General features: G+C 37.3%; 1 protein-coding gene and 1 non-coding gene across 2 annotated transcripts in view; both read right to left on the bottom strand.

Annotated features, from left to right (window-relative positions):
• The window catches only part of STXBP5L (syntaxin binding protein 5L), a 471,051-nt gene that overhangs the window by 8,679 nt on the left and 440,904 nt on the right, over positions 1 to 21,468 (bottom strand). The window contains exon 23 of the mRNA XM_007943886.2: positions 12,085 to 12,445. Coding sequence (XP_007942077.1) covers positions 12,085 to 12,445 — 361 coding nt within the window. The remainder of the gene's footprint in view (positions 1 to 12,084; positions 12,446 to 21,468) is intronic.
• Positions 15,101 to 15,207, bottom strand: LOC122150289. Its single transcript, XR_006163589.1, has one exon. It is a non-coding gene; the product is annotated as a U6 spliceosomal RNA (small nuclear RNA).

The raw sequence follows: 21,468 nt of genomic DNA, 5'->3' as shown, positions 1-21,468 counted from the left end.
GTCCTCTTCTGAATCCAGCTTGAACCTCTGGAAGTTCTCTGTCAATATACTGCTGCAAACGTTTCTGAATTATCTTCAGTAAGATCTTACTTGCATGCGATATTAATGATATTGTTCTATAATTTTCACATTTTCATATCTGTAATGCCAATAAAAATCTATAGCTAAATCTCAAGTTTTGAAACCATCCTACTGATGCCAACCATACACAATAATGTTAAATTATTCCAGATCATAAAATTAGCACCTGTTTGATCTTCAGACAAAACGTATTTATCTTATAACAATAGTTTGTAAATACACTTTGAGCTCTAGAACCTTCCTTTATAAAATGAGACCTGAAATCTGTGCCATTGGCAAAGGATTCTCATGAGGTTCCAATAGCACTGTGCTCTCACTGTCAGCCACTGGCCACATGTGGCTAACTGCTACTGAGCAGTAGGAATGTGGCTACTTCACACTGAGATGGACTGTAAGTATATAAATAAGGAGCTCTGGTGGCACAGTGCCTAAGGCATTTGACTGTAACTAGAAGGTTAGCAGTTCAAACCCACCAGCCACTCTGAAGAAGGAAGACTGGGTAATCTACTTCCATAAAGATTTACTGCCTCAGAAACCCAAAGACAGTCACCATGAGTCAGAATCAACTTGATGGCAGTGAGTTTGGCTTTTTTTTTTTTTTTTTTGGTAAGTATAAATTAAACAACAGATTTTTAAAGAGTTAGTATGGAAAAAAATGTAAACTATCTCTAATATTTTTTTAATTATTGACATATTGAAATATTTTATATACATTGAATTAACTAAATATAATCCTAACATTAATTTCATCTGTTCATTTTTAGTTTTTTTTTTAATTTGGCTACTTAGTAGAAAATTTAAAATTACCTATATGACCCATATTGTGGTTCACTTTACATTGTTATTGGATAGCCCTGTTATATAGCACTTTGGCTTATCAAGTTCCTTAGGATATGAATTTAAAACAAACCCAGTTAAGCAGACTTCCAAGATGGATTTAGTCAAATTAATAGGTCAGGGGAGTGGGGACATTCCAACTGACTTTCTTTATTGACTTTACCTCTTTAGTATGATAAATGTAATCCAAGTTGGGGAGGGCAAGAAAAAATATAATCACTTCAGGTAGAAAAGAAAGAAACAAGTCAATTGCTAAGGGTTAGAGAGATTGGTAGTTAGTCAGTGGCTGTGGAGAAAGACTTGGTAATCTGCTTCCATAAAGGTCACTGAAAAAAATAAAACAAAGCAAACCCACTGCCATTGACTAGATTCTGACTCAGTGATCCCTCCTTGGGCTTCCAATGTGGTAAATCTTTATGGAAGTAGATTGCCCCATTCCTTCTGTGGAGTGGTGGTGGGATTGAACCATCAACCTTCTGGTTAGCAGTCAAATGCCTCAGGCACTTCACCACCACAGCTCTCCCTGTGGTAGAGTAGAACTGCCCCATAGGCAGCTATAGGCAATAAAACCCTATGAGGCAGTTCTACTCTGTCACAGGGAGTTGCTATGAGTTGGAATTGATTTGACAGCACTCAACAACAACATGAAACAATTATTCTTACAACTGAGGAAAAAAAAAAGATTTAAAACTCTGTATTCATGGACACTTTTACAAAGAAATTGTGTCAGGTTACTAAAGGTTGTTGTTGTTGTTGTTTGCCATCGAGTCGGCCCCGACTCATAGCGACCCCTCCTTGGGTTTCCGAGGCAGTATCACTATGGAAGTAGGATTGCCCAACCTTCCTACCGAGGAGTGGCTGGTGGGTTTGAACCACCAGCCTTCTGGTTAGCAGTCAAGTGCCTCAGCCACTATGCTAAAGGTAGTTCTCACTAAAAATGGCTCTTTCAGCAGGAGTGGCAATATTAATCACTGATAAAATCGACTTTAGGGCAAAGTCCACTGCAAAAGACAATCAATGATTAAGGGTGAATTCACCAAGAAAGCAACCAAAATAAATGTTTATGCACCCAATGACAGAACTCCAAAATACATAAATTCTAACAGTGTTGGGAGGAGAAATGGAGAGTTCCACAACAATAGTAGGAGACTTTAACACACCAATTTGAATGAAGGACAGAACTAGAAAGAAAGACCTAAACATCACAATCAACCAACTTGACCTCATAGACACATATAGAACACTCCACTTAGCAGCAGCACAGTACACATTGTTCTCTAATACATATGACTCATTCTCCAGAAGAGACCATATTTTAGGACACTAAGCAAGCTTGATAAATTAAAAAAACATTACAATAGTACAAAGTACCTTCTCTGATCACAATGATATAAAACTAGAAATCAACAACAGGTAGAACAAGGAAAACAATCACATACATGGAAATGAAATAATATCTTGCTTAAAAATACTAGGTAACTGAAAAAATTAAAAGTGAAATATGAAACCTTTTAGATTCAAACAAAAAAGAAAGCACAATATGCCAAAATCTGCGGGTCACAGCAAAAGCATATTCATTGGTCAATTTATAGCAGTGAAGATACTTATCAAAAAACAGGACTAATGGAGCATGTGAAACCCAGCCTCTGTGACCCTGAGAAACATAACTAGATGGTGCCCAGCTACCACTGTTTGCTATTCTGAAGAGGATCACAGTAAAAGGTCCATGAGAGAGGCGGGGGTGGGGGGAAATGTGGAACAAAACTCAAAATCATAAAAAAGACCAGGCTTACTTGTCCAACGAAGACTGGTGGAAACCCTGACACTATGGCCCTTAAATACTCTGAACTTAACCCCCATAACTCAACTCTCAGGCCTATAAATTGAACAGTAATAGCAGTAGGCTATGCACTTATTAGAACAGTCAAGTATATGAGAGCAAGAGGACATTTGCACATGGATAGCGCTAGGAAGGTGGCAGCAGACAGGAAGGAGAGACAAAGGGAAGGGGTGGGTGCAGAGAGGAAGTGGGAAGTATGCTGTTATAGTGTGGCAGTTGCAGTAAATGTCACAAAACAGAATATGTATGGATTGTTGAATGGAAAATCAATTTTCTTTGTAAACATTCACCCAAATCACAACTGAAAAAAGCAAAAATTAAAAAAAAGAAAACTAACGAGGGCCAAAATCAGTTCCTTAATCCTACAGCTCAAACAAATAGAAAAAGAGCAGTAAAAGAAGCCAGAAGAAAAGAAAGAAAAAAGATTAGAGCAGAAATAAATGAATCAGAAAATAGAACAATAGTAGAAAGAATCAACAGGACTTTGATTTTCTGGGTTCTTTGAAAAGATCAATAAAATTGAGAAACCAATGGCCAACTTGACAAAAGAAGAAAAAGATGTAAATTACCCAAATAAGAAAGAGATGGGTAACATTACAACAGAACTTGTGAAATAAAAAAGATCATACCAGAATATTATGAAAAATTATTATGCCAACAAATTTAAAAATGTGTAAGACATTGACAACTTTCTTGAAACATACTACCTACCTAAACTAACAGAAACTGACACAGAAAATCTGAATAGACCCATAAGAAGAAAAGAAATTGAAGAGGTCATAAAAAAACTCTCAACAACAACAACAAGCCCTGGCCCAGATGACTTCACTGGAGAATTCTACCAGGTATTCAGAGAAGAACTGACACCAATACTACTCAAACTATTCCAGAACATAGAGAAGGTAGGAGTACTCCTGAATTCATTCTACAAACCCTGATACCAAAGCCAGGCAAAGACATTACTAAAGTAGAAAGTTATAGACCAATATCCCTCATGAATACAGGGACAAAAACTCTCAAAAAATTATAGCCAATAGAATGCAGTAGCATACCAAAAAATACAGCACAACCAAGAGAGCTTCATACCAAGTATACAAGGATGATTCAACATGAGAAAATCAATCAATATAGTTCACCACATAAGTAAAACAAAGGAAAAGAACCACATGATCATCTCAACTGATGCAGAAAAGATATTTGATAAAGTCCAACACCCATTCCGGATAAAAACTCTCAGCAAAGCAGGAATAGAAGGGAAATTCTTCAACATAATTAAGAGCATATATGCAAAGCCAACAGCCAACATTATACTCAACAGAGAGAGACTAAAAGCATTCGCCTTGAGAGCAGGAACAACACAAGGATACCCTTTATTCCCACTTTTATTCAATATTGTACTACAAGTCCTAGTTAGAGCAATAAGAGAAGAAAGGAAGTAAAGGCATAGAAATTAGTCAGGAAGAAGTAAAGCTATTCACTGTTAGCAGATGGCATGGTTATAAACATAGAAAGTCCCAGAGACTCCATAAGAAAGCTACTGGAACTAATAGAATATTTCAGCAAAGTAGAAGGATACAAGATCAACATACAAAAATCAGTTGGATTCTTCCACACTAACAAAGCTAACTCTGAATATCGGGGAAATAATATCATATACAACGTTGCTCAAAAAGGTAAATGGTTAGAAAGAAATCTAACTAGGGACATAAAAGACTTATACAAAGACAACTATAAAACACTACTGCAAGAAAGTAAAAGAAATGCACATAAATAGAAAAGCCTACCATGCTCATGGATAGGAAGATTTAACATTGTGAAAATGTCATTAATTTCCAAAGTGATCTACAAATATAATAAAATCCTGATCCAAATTCCAACAACATTATTTGAAGAGATGGAAAAACTAATCACCAACTTTTAGGGAAAGGAAAGAGACCCCATATGATCAAAGTATTACTGAAGAAGGGCAAGGTAGGAGGCCTCACATTCCCTGATCTCAGAACCTACTACAAAGCCATAGTAATCAAAACAGCCTGCTACTGGTACTATGATAGACACATAGACTAATGGTACAGAATTGAGAATCTAGAAGCAAAACTATCTGCCTATTGCCAGCTGATCTTCAACAGAGTGTCAAAGTCCACTAAACTGAGAAGAGAAAGTCTCTGTAACAAATAGTGTTGGCAAAACTGGGTAGCCACATGCAGGAAAATCAGGCAAGAGCCATACCTCCTACCACAAAAAAAAATCTAACTCAAAATGAATCAAAACCCTAAACGTAAAACTACAACTATGAAGATTATAGAAGAAAAAATAAGGACAACACCAGGGGCCCTGTCACCAGTATGAATATAATACCAAACATAGGTAATAAAACACAAGCAGTAGAAGATGAATTAGATAACTGGGGTTCCCTAAAAATTAAACATCTATGCTCACCCAAAAGAGTAAAAAGAGAACATACACACTGGGAAGAAATTTTGACTACAACATAACTGACAAAGCTTTAATCTCCAAAGTTCATGGAAAACTTCAACATCTCAACAACCAAAAGACAAACAATCCAATTTTTAAAAGGGTGAAGGTCATAGGCACTTCACCAAAGAAGATATTTGAGTGGCCAAAAAACACATAAAAAGATGCTTCTGGTCATTAGCCATCAGAGAGATGTAAATCAAAACGACAATGAGATATCACCTCACCCCCACAATGATGTCATTGATTAAAAAAAAAAAAATAAAAGAGAACAACAGTGGTGAGGGTGCGGGCAGATGGGACCTCTTGTACACTACTGGTGGGACTGCCGAATGGCACAACCCTATGCAAAATGCTATCGTGTATCCTTGAAAAGCTAGAAATACCATATAATCCAACAATCCCACTCCTGGGTATGTATCCTAGAGAAATAAAAGTGGTGGCTCAAGTAGACATACGCACACCCATGTTCAATGCAGTATTATTTAGAAAAATAATAGCAAATAATAGCAAAAAAGATGGAAACAATGTAAATGTCCAACAATAGATGAATGGGTAAGCAAACTGTGGTACATACATACAATGGAATACTCAAAACCCAAAACCAAACTCACTGCCATCCAAGGCAGTAAATCTTTATGGAACTAGATTGCTCTATCTTCCTTCTGTGGAGCGGCTGGTAGGTCTGAACTGCTAACCTTCTGGTTAGTAGTCAAATGCCTTAGGCACCACGCCACCACAGCTCCTTAATGGAACACCACACAATGATAAAGAATAATGATGAATCTGTGAAACATTTTACAACGTGAATGAATCTGGAGAACATAATGCTGAGTGAAATAAATCAGACACAGAAGGACAAATACTGTATGAAACACTATTATAAAAAATCAAGAATAAGTTTACACACAGACAGAAACATTCTTTGATAGTTACCAGGAAAGGAGGGAGACACAATAATTAGATAGCAAGCAAGAATGAATGCTAGTGAAAGGAAAGGCAACACACAATATGGGGGAAATTAGCACAAGGCAAAGTAGGACACTGAGTGGTACAAGAATAAAGGACAACTACAGGAAGAACGTGCCTGGTATTTCTCAAGCTGAAAGAACTGAGTAAAAAATTTAAGCCTCGAATTGCAGTACTGAAAGATTCCATGGGCAGTATGTTGAATGATGAAAGAAACATCAAGAAAAGATGGATGGAATACACACAGCCACTATACAAAAAAAGAAATGGTCGATCATCATCCATTTCAGGAGGTGGCATATGATCAAGAATCAATGGTATTGAAGGAAGAAGTCGAAGCTGCACTGAAGGAATTGGTGAAAAACAAGGATCCAGGAACTAATGGAATACCCATTGAGGTGTTTCAACAAAGGGATGTCCCGCTGGAGGCACTCACTTGGCTATGCCAAGAGATTTGGAAGACAGCTACCTGGCCAACTGACTGGAAGAGATTATATTTGTACCCATTCCAAAGAAAGGTGATCTCACAGAACGTGGAAATTATCAAACAATATCATTGATGTCACATGCAAGTAAAATCTTACTGAAGATCATTCAAAAAGGGTTGCAGCAGTATACTGACAGAGAACTTCCAAAAATGCAAGCTGGACTCAGAAGGGGATGTGGGACAAGAGATATCATAGCTGATGTCAGATGGATCTTGGCTGAAAGCAAAGAATCTCAGAAAGATGTTTACTTGTGTTTTATTGACTATGCAAAGGCATTCCATTGTGTGGATCATAAAAAATATTTATGGATAACATTGAGAAGAACGGGCATTCCAGAACACTTTATTGTACTCATGAGGAAACTGTACATAGACCAGGAAGCTGTCATTAGAACAGAACAAGGTGATACTGCGTGGTTTATAATCAGGAAGGGAGTGTTAGGGTTGTATCCTTTCACCATAGTTATTCAATATGTATGCTGAGCAAATAATCTGAGAAGCTGGACTATATGAAGAAGAACATGGTGTCAGGATTGGAGGAAGACTCATTAACAACCTACGTTCTGCAGATGACACAACTTTGCTCGATGAAAGTGAGGATGACTTGAAACACTTATTGATGAAGATTGAAGACTACAGTCTGCACTATGGATTACACGTCCATATAAAGAAAACAAAAATCCTCACAACTGAATCAATAAGCAGCATCACGATAAATGGAGAAAAGACTGAAGTTGTCAAAGACTTCATATTACTTGGTTCTACAATCAAAGCCAAGGGAAGCAGCAGTTAAGATATCAGATGATGTATTGCGTTAGACAACTGTGCTGTAAAAGACCTCTTTCAAGTGCTGAAGAGCAAAGATATCTCCTTGAAGACTAAGATGTGCCTAATCAAGCCATGGTATTTTCAATTTCCTAATAAGCATGTGAGAGCTGGATGATGAATAAGGAAGACCGAAGAAGAGTTGATGCTTTTGACTTGTGGTGTTGGCAAAGAATGCCGAAAATACTGTGAAATGCTGAAAGTACAAATCTGTCCTGGAAGAAGTACAGCTGGAATGCTCCTTGGAAGCAAAAATGGTCAAAGTTCGTCTCACCTACTTTGGTCATGCTGTCAGATGGGGCCATTCTCTGGAAAAGGGTGTCATGCCTAGTAAAGTGGAGGGTCAATGAAAGATGGGAAGGCTCTCAACAAGATGGACTGACATGGTGGCTGCAGTGATAGGCTCAGGTATAGTACGGATCATGAGGCTGGCACAGGACCAGGCAGTGTTTAGTTCTGTCGGACATAAAGTCGTTATAAGTCAGAGATGATCTGACAGCACATAACAACAACACGGTAAATGTTATAACAAATACAGTCCTGCAATAGCAGTAATAAGTAACAACAATTTGTGATTAGATACATAGGTAAATATGTATGCTAAATTGATGAAGAGGTCATATGGGAGTACACTTACATACATATACAGGTATGATGGTGGATATTTATACATACATATTTGCAAATGCTGCATGTATACTCATATATGTAACAGCAAATCAGGGGCACAGTTATAGAAACTACTTAGACATTGGAACAGAACCACTGGACCTGAAGGCTAAGGACTGTAGTCTTGAGGGGCATCCAAGTCAACTGGCAAAACACAGTTGTTGTTGTTGTTATGTGCCATCGAGTCAGACCTGACTCATAGTGACCCCTCCTCGGGTTTCTGAGGGGGTATCCCTATGGAAGTAGATTGCCCAACATTCCTTCCAAAGAGCAGCTGGTGGGTTTGAACCGCCAGCCTTCTGCTTAGCAATCAAGTGCCTTAGGCACTAAGCTACCAGATAAAGATAATGTTCTACATCCTACCATATGAGTCTTTGAGTAGCATCTGGGGTCTTAAAAGCTTAGGAATAGCCATCTAAGAAGCAACTATTGTTCTCCTCCTCCCACCTGGAGTATAGGAGAATGAAGGAAAATGAAAATTGAAGGCAGCATTTAGTCCAAAGGACTAATGACCCACATGAACCATAGCCTCTTCTAACCTAGACCAGAAGAACTGGATGGTGCCCAGCTACTACTGCTGCCCGTTCTGACCAAGACCACACTAAAAGGTCATGGTTAGAATGGGTAAAAAAGTATAGCACAAACTTCAAAGCCAAAAAAAACAACCAGACTTATTGGTCAGAAAGAGACTAGAGGAACCCCTGAGACTACTGCCCTGAGAAAACCTTCTAACATGAAACTGAAGACATTCTATGTATGCTACATAATTATTTTGCAGACAAATAACAGATGGGAATGCAAAGCAAACAATGTGAAGAATGTGATCCTTGGAACAACTGACTATACAAGACCTAAAGGGCAACATTAGCCCAAAACTAATGATGAGAACACAGGGAGAGAAAGGGAAACCAGATGAATCGAAGGAGGGGGTGGGGAACAGGGAGGATAAATTGAGAGTGATGACATATTGTTGGAATCTCAACCAATGTCACAATTTGTGTATGAAGTTATGACTCCAACTCATTAGCTCTGACTCATAGCGACCCTCTATATAACAGAATGAAACACTGCCCAACTCTGCACCATCCCCACAATTCTTCCCATGCTTTGCAGCCACAGTGTCAGTCCAACTTATGGAGTGTCTTCTCCTTTTTCACTGACCCTCCACTTTACCAAGCATCATATCCTTCTCCAGGAACTAGTCTCTTCTGACAACATGACCAAAGTAGGTGAGACAAAGTCTGGCCATTCTCACTTTTAAGGAGCATTCCAGCTGTGCTTCTTCCAGGTCAGATTTCTTCTAGTAGTCCAAGGTACTTTCAGTAGTCTTTGCCAACATCACAATTCAACTGTATTGATTCTTCTTCAGTATTCCTTATGCATCATCTAGCTTTCTCATGCATATAAGATGACTGAAAATACCATCGCTTGGATTAGGCACACTTTAGTCTTCAAAGCAACATCTTTGCTCTTTAACACTTTAGAAAGGTCTTTTGCAGCAGATTTGCCCAGTGCAATACTGTGTGTGATTTCTTGAGTGCAACTTCCATGGGTGTTGATTGTAGATTCAAGTAAAATGAAATCTTTGACAACTTCAGTATTTTCTCCATTTATCATTATGCTGCTCATTGGACCAGTTGTGAAGATTTCTGTTTTCTTTACATTGAGACATAATCCATACTGCAGACTGTAGCCTTTAATCTTCATCAGTAAGTGCTTCAAGTCCTCTTCACTTTCAGCCATCAAGGTTGTGTCATCTGCATAATTATAGGTTGTTAAATGAGTCTTCCTGATGACGATGCTAATCCTGATGCCACTTTCTTCTTCATATAGTCCAGCTTCTCAGATTATTTGCTCAGCATACATATTGAATAAGTATGGTGAAAGGATACAACTGTGACACACACCCTTCCTGATTTTAAACTATGCAGTATCCCCTTGTTTTGTTTGAATGACAGCATCTTGGTTTATGTACAGGTTCCTAATTAGCACAATTAAGTGTTCTGTAATTCCCATTCTTTTCAATGTTATCCATAATTTATTCTGATCCACACAGTCAGATGCCTTTGTATAGTCAATGAAACACAGGTCAACATCTTTCTGGTATTCTTTACTTTCAGCCAAGATCTATCTGACATGAGCAATGATATCCCTCATTCTCAATCCAGCTTGAATTTCTGGCAGTTTCCTGTTAATATACTGCTGCAACGATCTTCGAATTATCTTCAGCAAAATTTTACTTGCATGCAGTATTAATGATATTTTTAATAATCTCCACATTCTATTGGATCACCTTTCTTTGGAACAGGCACCTGTATGGATCTAATCCAGTCAATTGTCCAGAAGCTGTCTTACAAATTTTTTGGCATAAAGAATTAAGCATCTCCAGTGCTACATCCATTTATTGAAACATCTCAATGCATATTGTCAATTCCTAGAACCTTGTTTTTTGCCAGTTCCTTCAGTGCACCTTGGACTTCCTCTACCAATACCATTGGTTCTTGATCACATGCTACCTCATGAAACAGCTAAACATTGACCAATTCCTTCTGGTATAGTGACTCTGTGTACTCCCTCCATCTTCTTTTGATGCTTCCTGCATTGTTCAATATTTTACCCATAGAATCCTTCCAAATGCAATTCAAGGCTTGATTTTTTTCTTCAGTTCTTTCAGCTTGAGAAATGCCAATGTGTTCTTCCCTTTTGTTTTTCTAATTCCAGGTCTTTGCACATTTCATTATAATACTTTACTTTGTCTTCTTGATCCTCCCTTTGGAATCGTCTGTTCAGCTCTTTTATTTCATCATTTCTTCCATTCACTGTAGCTACTCAAAATACATAGCTTAGAACAGGTTAATTACCTGTTTTTTTTTTTTTTTTTAAAATCTCATTCCCTATTAATTAACGTCAAACTCATTGGTCTTCCATGCAAGGTCCTCAACAATTTGACCCTATCTACCTCTCTAGTTTACTTGCATCCCCACAACAGCACTTTCATAATATATGTTCAACTATTCCCTGATTTTCAATTCAATTTCATATTTCCTCTGTTGGGATGCACATTTTCATTGTGCTATATAATGTTTTCTGTGCCTATCTTATCTTCCAATTACACTCTAAGCTTCTTGAGGGTTAGGACCATGTCTTACTTATTTTTACATACAGGCCTCATATAGTGCTTAGCTATCTCAATCAATTTTGGAACTACATGAAGTTTTAAAAAGAATGACAATGAGTCTACATAGTATATATTATTGTTTACTGAATTCCTAAAATCATTAGTTATTATTTTAATTTTATTTCACTTCATTAAGAGTAGAATGAAGTCTCTCAACCAATACCTTATTATTAAAGTGTATGACTTGATTTTAGTATTCTGTTCAGTGCTGGCCTTTTTCATAGACTTTTGACCACAGGCAAATTACTTAATTAACACAAAATTGGGGATATAAATAATGCTTCATTTTCCTATCTTAGAGAAGTTATAAGTGTTAAATGAAATTCTGCATATAAAATTCTTCTGTAAGCTTACATAGTAATAATAACAGTGCCTTTCTTTTTCTTTTAGGTTATTCAGCTTTATATATCCAGTGTCTAGCCTAGCATCTGGTAGATAACATCTGTTCAGTAAGTATTTGTTGATGAACATATAAATGACTAGAAAATCGCTTTCTTGAAGCCAATTAAAATAAATATTTCATTCACAACACCAAGCACTTTTCACCCGCCTCTGCTTCCCACTCTCCCTCGACTCTCCTTAAAATGTTGAAAAATAAAAAAAATCACAAATATAATGAAACAATAACCCCAGGTTTCTGCTTGATAACATCCTGCACATTACACATAGCTTTTCAGAATTCTATCTTGTTGAATATTAGATATTTATAAAGAAGGCAAGTACCTCATTATCATGATATGCCCATTGGCACAAAAGCATGCCAAGCAGGCACTGTTACACATGACCACCACATCTGCTTGTAGTATAAAAGACGTCTCGGTGATGTTATGAACATAAAGGCAAGTCTGAGAAGGCAGTGAGAAGACTTTGGCTTGTTTTTCAGAGCAGATTATTGTATACTGATGATCTCCCATCTCTTGGGATAGAGAAGGGGAGTTCATGACCAGTTTTCTTCTCCAAGATTTTTCATTGTCATCTATGTTGTTTGGATCCCTCCAAACTTCATATGGTGGTTGCATTAATCCACCTGTTCGGTCCATGCAGGAGAATGCTAGCACAGCTCCTTTCAATGAGAGGAAGGTACCTATAAAGACAATTTCACATCACTGGCACATGAAATTCTTTCTAAGACATCTGCTATTCACCTACGGACAGTGGATTATATTATTATTATAATTTTTACTTAGTGTCACCATATTGCAATAGTATATATTAATCAATAGATTTGTTAGTTCATCAGTTAAAAAAACTTGGAATCATAGCATTTTGGGTCTGGAAGATGCCTAAAACACCATCTTATCAAATCTTCTCATATTAATGTGAAAATCAAGCCCAAAAAGATTATGGGACTTGGGCCATATTACATAGAAAGTTAGTAGCTAAACCAGGACTACAACTTAGGTTTCCAGTATTCTTTCACTAAACTAAATAATCTCCCTTAAAATCATTTTTAAAAAGCAAATATAAAAAAATAAACCTTTCATTTAGTGAAATGACTACAAGTAAAAAAAATAATTATGCCATCTGATTCTACTTTCATATTTTACAGGCTCATTTGCTAAAAAAATGCCTTTTGTTTTCCCTTCTGAAATTGAACACTCAGGATAAAGCTCATGAAATTGCAATGTCCAGAGTTTACTCTAGCATTTTAAAAAATCTGTGGAGATATATATATATATATATATATATATATATATATATATATATATATATATATATACATACATATATATATATATAAAAAATACATATATACACACAAAAAAAATGTTTACTGTTTTAACCATTATAAGTATTTGTCACTGACATTAATTATTTTCATCATATTGTCCTACTATTACCACTATCTATTTCCAAAACATATTAGGGCTTACTCACCTGAATTCTCCAAGGTTGAATATCCATGCCAGACCATTACCTATGGGTACTTTTTACCACTTCTGGAGGAGAGGATACTATAAAGCTTAGAAGGTAACTTGTGCTAGAGTGACCTTTGGATATTTCCAGACTCTCCCCTAAGCCCATCCCATTACCATCAAGTGAATTCTCACTCATAGTGACCCTATAGGACAGAGTAGAACTGCCCCATAGGGTTTCCAAAGCTGTAATCTTTATGTAAGAAGACTGCTTCATCTTTCTGAGAAGCAGCTGGTGGGTTTAAACTGCCAACTTTTTGGTTAGCAGCCAAATGTTTAACCACTGTGCCACTAGGGCTTCTCTCTTCTTTAAGCAGTACCCTGTATCAACAACTTTGTAGATGGAATAAGGGTGTGAACCCAGCCTGATCTGCCTCAAGAGTACATATGTGACAGAGAATTGAAAAGACAAGGGAAATAAGTAAAAACAAAGCCAAATAAAATCATTCCATTTAAAAAGTATTGTATATATAATTTAGAGTAATTAAAATTTATCAAATTTAAAATAGCATGCTTGGATGGTCTAACATTTCAGTTGTATTTTTAAATTCACTTTAGAACTAAAAAACCTGTTAATGTCCATGAATGGCAGGGTGAATGAAGATGATGTGGGAAGGAGAGTTTAGGTACTTCAGTCAAGGTATAAAGAACAGCTTTCCTGACCCACTCCACCTCCCACAAGAAGTAAAGTTGATAGCTAGGAAAAATGATTTCATTAGAATTTTTCTAGGATTGGCCTTCTATCTTGTAAAACCACATTTCTATAACTACGTGCCCAGGGATGACTTTTTAAAGTAGAAATATATTAGTATATTTGACTTAGAAATAGTGTAAAGTAGATTAAAAAAGACAAGAAACCTACATTTTGGAAGCCATTTTATTTATACCTAATGCTTGCAAGCTGCCCGCATCAAAATGAGTTTCTCAATAAGCTGCCCTTGCCAAAGCCGCTACTTTATTTCCTAATTTGTAGTCAAGAATGCTTTGATTATATTCTGTTCATCAGGTTTCTGTTGTTGCTGTTGTTATCAGTTGCTGTCGAGTGTTATAGGGTGGAACTGTGCTCTGTAGGGTTTTCTTGGCTGAGATCTTAATGGAAGCAGATAGCTAAGTCTTTTCTTCCCTGGTACCTCTGGGTGGGTTTAAACTGCCAACCTTTAGGTTCGCAGTTGAGTGAAAACTGTTTGTGCCATCTAGGGACCTATTATGTTTATAGAGGGTTTACAATTTTCCATCAATGTATTATTAAGCAATAGGGCTCTGCTTTTAATCTTTCTTAATAAATAAATAAAACAAAACCCAGGCAAGTCCAAAGTGCAAGCCTCTACTACTTCAGAAATATATTTCATTGCAAAATATATTTTGTTGCATATATTTATGAGCTTAAATATATTTTAAGGGCTTAAATTTAAGAGCTTCTCTAATAAGATCTGAAGTCTGGTAGAATACCAAAATCCAAACTCCCTGCCATCAAGGTTGATTCTGACTCATAGAATCTTGTAGAACTGTCCCATAGGGTTTCCATGGTTGTAAATCATGATTTATGGAAGCAGACTGCCTCATCTTTCTCCCTCAGAGAGGCTGGTGGGTTTGAATCATTGACCTTTTGGTTAACAGCTGAATTCTTTAACAACTATACTATCAGTACCAACTGCCATCCAGTTGATTCCAACTCATAGCAACCCGTCCTGGGTTTCCAAGGCAGTAAATCTTTACAGAAGTAGATTGCTTCATCTTCCTTCCATGGAGTGACTGGTGAGTTTGAACCGCCAACCTTTGGTTAGCAGTCAAATGCCTTAGGCATTGCGCCACCAGAGCTCCTAAAAAATATGGAATGTTTCATGAATTTGCATGTCATTCTTGCTCAGGGGCCATGCTAATCTTCTCTGTATTGTTCCAATTTTTGTATATGTGCTGCTGAAGGGAGCAGCTGGTGTCTCTGGATGGCAAAAATGGTTAAGCACTTGGCTACTACCCGAAGTATAGATAGTTTGAATCTTCTCAGCGGCATCTTGAAAGAAAGGCCTGGCAATCTATTTCTGAAAGTCACAGTCATTAAAAACTATGCAGCACAGTTCTACTCTGAAACACGAGGTCACCTTGAGTTGAAACTGACTTTATGACAACTGTTTTTTCCTTTTAAAGGAGATTTTATTGGTTAGGAGTGTACCTTACTCCAGCTTTCCAAATTACCAGTACTTTCCATTATGACCTTCTTTCATTAGATCAACAAATATCTATTGAGAGCTTACTATGTGGTCTGAGCTTTGTTTTAGGCACAAGGAATATAACAATGCATGTTGTTGTTGTTATGTACCGTCGAGTCGGACCCGACTCATAGCGACCCCTCCTTGGGTTTCCAAGGCAGTATCACTACGGAAGTAGATTGCCCCATCTTCCTTCCAAGGAGTGGCTGGTGGGTTTGAACCGCCAGCCTTCTGGTTAGCAGTCAAGTGCCTTAGCCACTATGCTACCAGAGCTCTCATAACAATGCATAAAACAGACAAAAATCCCTGCCTTCATAGAATTTACTTTCTATAAGAGAGACAAATATTATATATGACAAATAAGTAAATATAAAGCATATTAGGGAGCTCTGGTGGCATAATGCCCAAGGCATTTGACTGCTAACCAGAAGGCTGGTAGTTCAAACCCACCAGCCACTCCTCGGAAGGAAGGCTGGGCAATCTGCTTCCATAGAGATACCACCTTGGAAACCCAAGGAGGGATGGTTATGAGTCAGATCTGACTCAATGGCATTGAGTTTGGTTTTGGTTTATAGGATATTAGATAATAGTAAGTACTAGGAAAACAAAGATGGGAAGGGATAGGAACTCTTGGAAAAAGATGTGGTTAAAATTTGAATAGGAAGGTTCCTTCATGTCACCTGTGGGCTTTTAAGGCTAACATGGCAACATTCTTGGAGGTTTATTTCAATTATCCAGGACCATAATGTCTTTTTTGTAACTGATAATTAACATTCTTAACTAGCAGACATAACTGATCAGATTTTAGAACAGAGGAACTCAGCGTAATGGACTAGAAAGTGCAATGAAGTATAAGAAATTAAGCCTTAGATTAATTATTTCTCTAGTTTGTCTGTGGCATGTTATTGAACCTCTCTGGGGCTCTATTTTCCTCAACCATGAATAAAGAAGTACAATAGATCAGTACACAATGGTGTCAAGAATGGTTTCATCTGCAGCATAAGCATCACCATGGAGTTTATTAAAAATGCAAATTTCCAGACACTACCCTAGATCTACTGAATCAGAAACTCTAGGGACAGAGTCCAACCATCTGTGCTTTAACAATCTCTCCATGTGATTCTGGACCAGCCTAAAGGCTGGTAACTACTGGAAAACATAATCTCTAGCTGTTTTCCAACTCTAAAATTAAAATTTCCATATAACTAACTAACATTTGTTTTCAGGGCAATGGAGATTAGTTATCATAAAAAGATCCCTTAAACAGAAGTGGAACTACACTTATTGAGCATGTTTTATGTGCTTACATGACTTACCACATTTAATCCTTCCAACAACTGTGTAGAATGGGCTGACTAGATTTTATGTGACATAGAAGCTCACAGAAGTTAGGTAACTGTCCAAAGTCTTTCTAATTAATTGAATAAATTAAGTTGTATTTAAAATCCACAAAACTGTCATTGTTTTTCTTAGTTTACTGTAAACTGAAGCAAATTTTGAAATTGACACATATTAGATGCTGATGTTTAGAAATCACCAGAATAAAGTATTTTGAATGCTAAGATAATGGTTTGTAAATGACAAAGGTTGGTTATAAAATTTATAAATAGTGCCTGATATACATAGTGTTATATCCAAAGAGCTGTCCTGGAATGGCCAAACAATGTAGATGATTAAAAAGCTCTTTCTCTATGGTTTTGGAACTCTATCTCTTTCTCTTTTCCTTTCTTCTTTAAGCCCCTCAGGAGCCTCCCTTCCCCAACCTTCACACTGTTATTCTGGATATAGAAGTGGTAATCTTACTTCATTAAGTTGTTAATACTTCCGTAGTGATACTGCCTCGGAAACCCAAGGAGGGGTCGCTATGAGTCGGGGCCGACTCGACGGCACACAACAACAACAACAACAATGGTCTAAACAGATAAAAAGTAAAGTACCCTAAAAAGGAGAAAGCTATGAGGCTGGGTTTAGATTGGTTCTATAATTAACCATGGAAAGAGACAAAACCAATTTGGAAGTTATAATTTAAACAGTAAAAAGAACAAAAGTAGGGTGGGGTTTCATAAGGAAAAAAAACAGAGATGACAGAAAGCCAGCTCAAATTTGAAGTAGAGAACTCTGCTCTTGCCTCCTCCTTCAAAGTTCACTTGTTGACTCTCCATAATAACTGTCCTGCTATTCATCCTCTTTCTAATATCTATATGCTCCCTTTCCACATCTCCGCTCCACCAGTCTATGCTCAGTTCTTGTTTGGTGCCCTTGAGTTGGTTGTGATTTATAGTAACCCCATTCTCAAAAGAATAAAATGTTGCCTGGTTTGGCACCATCCTGAGAGTCATTACTATGTTTGAACCCATTGTTGCAGCCACTGTGGTAACCCATCTTATTGAGGTCTTCTTCTTTTTCAATGACCTTCTACTTTACCAAGCATGATGTTCTTCCCCAGGGATTGATGCCTCCTCATAACATGTCCAAAATAAGTGAGACAAAGTCTCATCATGCCCATGTCTAAGGAGCATTCTGGGTGTACTTCTTCCAAGACAGATTTGTTCATTATTCTGGAAGTCCATGGTATATTCAATATTCTTCAGCAATACCATAATTCAAATGGATCAATTCTTCTTCTGTCTTCCCTATACATTGTCCAATATTCACATGCACATGAGATGAGTGAAAGTATAGCTTGGATCAATTGGTAGACAGAATACCAATTGGGATACTTCAATAAGCAGATGCAATTGTTGGAAATATTCAGTCACTTATGTCAAGAAATTTGGAAGATAGCTACCTGGCCTACTGACTGCAAGGGATTCATATTCATGTCTTTTCAAAGAAAAGTGATCCAATGGAACATGGAAATTATAGAACAATATCATTAATCACATGCAAGTAAAATTTTACCAAAGGCAATTAAAAAAATGTTGCAGCTATTCATAAAGAGAGAACTGCCAGAAGAGGATGTGGAATGAGGGATATCATTGTTGATGTCAGATGGATCTTGGCTGAAGGCAGAGAATACCAGAAAGTCTCTCTCTGGGCTTTGGAAATGATTAAAAAAGGCTTGGAAATGAGGGCCTTTCACTTTCAATGAAAAGGGTGACTTGCTCTCAGGCCCTGAATGGATTTTTATTCCTGCAGAAAGGTTGTTAAATAATCTTTTATCAGCTGCCCTAGGAAAATACATCTGAGTCAAGCAATTTTTTTGTAAACTTGAATACAATCCATTTTGAAATTTCTCATTCATTCATTCATTCAATAAACATTTACCAAGCTCATACTACGAATTAAGCATTGGGGATGCAATGGTGACCAGGATACATAATGGCCACCATTCTCAGAGATTAGTAGGGAAGAACAAAATTAAACAGCAAAGCATAATAAAGGAAATAAATAGTACTGTGGCAGTATGGAAGGAGTTCTGGTGGCGCAGTCCCTAAGGCATTTGACTGCTAACCAGAAGGTTGGTAGTTCAAACCCACCAGTCACTCCATGGAAGGAAGATGAGGCAGTCTACTTCTGTAAAGATTTACTGCCTCAGAAACCCAGTTACTATGAGTCAGAATTGACTCGATGGCAGTGAGTTTGGTTTTAGTTTGGTGGCAGCATGGGAGTGGCATTAGGAGAATTAAGAAAGATCTCCCTAACAAAGCTGATACCCAAAGTGGGAGCTGGACAGGTTTGGGAGGGAGATGTGCAAAATAAAATACCAACATAACTCAGAACAGAATAGGTAAAAACCTAGAAGTTAAGAGAGAACATAGCACAGCTGAAGCCTAGAGGTAAACTGTGCTAGATGAGGCAGGGAAAGTGGGGTGGGCAGATTCTAGAGGGCCTTATCAGCCATGTTAAGAAATTGGAAAAGAATTTTTAGATCACCATATCTTTTCAGTATAAAATTCATAATTCAATACATATTTTTTTCTTCAAGAGCTGATTATTAATGTTTTTAATTTTAATTGTAAAAAAATCAAAATACTGAGGATAATAATGAAAATGCTGTCACTAGTAAGCTTCTTCTTCCCACATTTTCATTCCTACGAATTTTACTCTCCGTCAGTAACTGTGAGAAATTTGATGAGACTCACTTTTAATTATATTTAATTTCCACTTAACTCTTTATATTGCCAGCTACAAATCACTGCAATGATCAGTTCTGCCATAAGTGCAAAGCACGGCTTTGAAGAAAACAGTATTTTAACTCATACTGTCCTTAAGAGCAAGGAACATTACTGCTTCAGTATCCAGCATGTTGTTGTTATGTGCCGTTGAATTGGACCCAACTCACAGCAACCCCTCCTTGGGTTTCCGAGGCAGTATCTCTAGGGAAGCAGATCACCCAACCTTCCTTCTGAGGAGTGGCTGGTGGGTGCGAATCGCCAGCCTTCTGGTTAGCAGTCAAGTGCCTTAGGCACTATGCTACCAGAGCTCCTACTAAGTAAACCATGAAGCTCAGTAATTACTTACAAAATGAGGTAATTTCAGTATTGATGGGTATATTGAATCTAAACCAGAAATTAGAGACTCTACCCTGAGATAGAATAACCAAGAACCAAAATTAATACCCTTAACCAGCTGGTTAATTTATGTGTAGTTCCTTACCAATCTAAATAGCAGAGAAAGAGAATATTCTAAAGCTAATTCTAAAGAGGTGAAATAGCAATTCAAAGTATCTTGAATCAGTAGTGCATAAATGAAGGCAGAACAGGATAAGATGCAGATAGTTCTTATATTAAGGCAGCAGATTTGTTTAGAAATCATTTTATCCAATTAGTTATCTACTAATTCATTCCTCTAGGAGGAATAAGTTTATCTAATAGACATGCTTTAGCGAGAAAACAAAGCATCTGTGATATTGTTTTCTAATAATCAATACTCCTGAAGTTTCAAAATAACTCTACAGTGGCTTTATTGAAAAATCTTTTTAATTCAAATAAGGATGGGTTTTCAGATCAGATAAGGTTATAAAAATAGGTGATGAGAAAAAATTATTTTTAAGCAAATAGATCTTCATGGAACCTCTTCAAGCTGTTGGGTAGCATGAAAACAGAAAATCACATGTTGTATTCTTTAATTTGGGAGCTCTGGTGGCATAGAGCCTATAACCTCAGTTTGAAATTATAACCGAGTCAGAATCTGCAGGCCTTGGGTGGCAGCTTAGTAGGAAGTCTTGAAGGAATGGAAGAATATTGACACAGAAACTTGGAGAGGATCATCAGCTCCCCATTTCATCTCACTAAACAAGTAAGGAAAGAGTTTGAAAATATCGATAAAACACATGCCAAAAAATTAAGTTAAATGTACACTTATTTTGTATTTTCTTATCATTTTTGGTCTAAGTCTGTTTGGTAAGCAGGGCAAAGAGCTTTTCAATAATGTTGAGAGATCTGTGATAGCAGTTCCATGGATTGTTTATTTCTATGCTTGAGACAGAGAGTATCATATTTGCTAGAATATCACTTATTAGAAAATTATCCTTCACATAACGATTGTAAACTTGTGTGATGCAGAAGGCTGATTATATATAGATGCTCAAAATTTATAATCATTTATTGTGTAAAATAATGGATTTAATTAATACTTAATAATTCATTATAATCTCACTGATCTGATCTTAATATAATTAACTTAACCTATAAAAGAATTGTTATTTCCTTAAGATTACAGACTGTAGTAAAGACCTGAGTAGCAGACGGGAAGATCAGGAGAAAGGGGATAAAAGCCAGGAACCCGGACAGAAGAGCAGTCAGCCCAGGGTTACAGGTGAGGAGAGACAACTCAGGGACGCCCAAAGTAGCAAGGGGGAAGAGGAGGAGAAAGGGGATTAAAAGCCAGGAAGCCAGAGAGAAGAGCAATCAGCCAAAGGGATTAGGTGAGGAGAGGAAACTCAGGCCCGCCCAGAGTAGCAGGCCGGAAGAGCAGGAGAAAGGGGATAAAAGACAGGAACTCGAACAGAAGAGCAGTCAGCCCCAGGGATACAGGTGAGG

The sequence above is a fragment of the Orycteropus afer genome, unplaced genomic scaffold (assembly GCF_000298275.1).
Source record: "Orycteropus afer afer isolate SDZICR_OR568_19922 unplaced genomic scaffold, OryAfe1.0 scaffold00114, whole genome shotgun sequence".
In the NCBI taxonomy this organism is placed as follows: Eukaryota; Metazoa; Chordata; class Mammalia; order Tubulidentata; family Orycteropodidae; genus Orycteropus; species Orycteropus afer.
The sequence above is the reverse complement of the archived record's forward strand: the minus strand, read 5'-3'. Positions and strand labels throughout refer to the sequence as shown.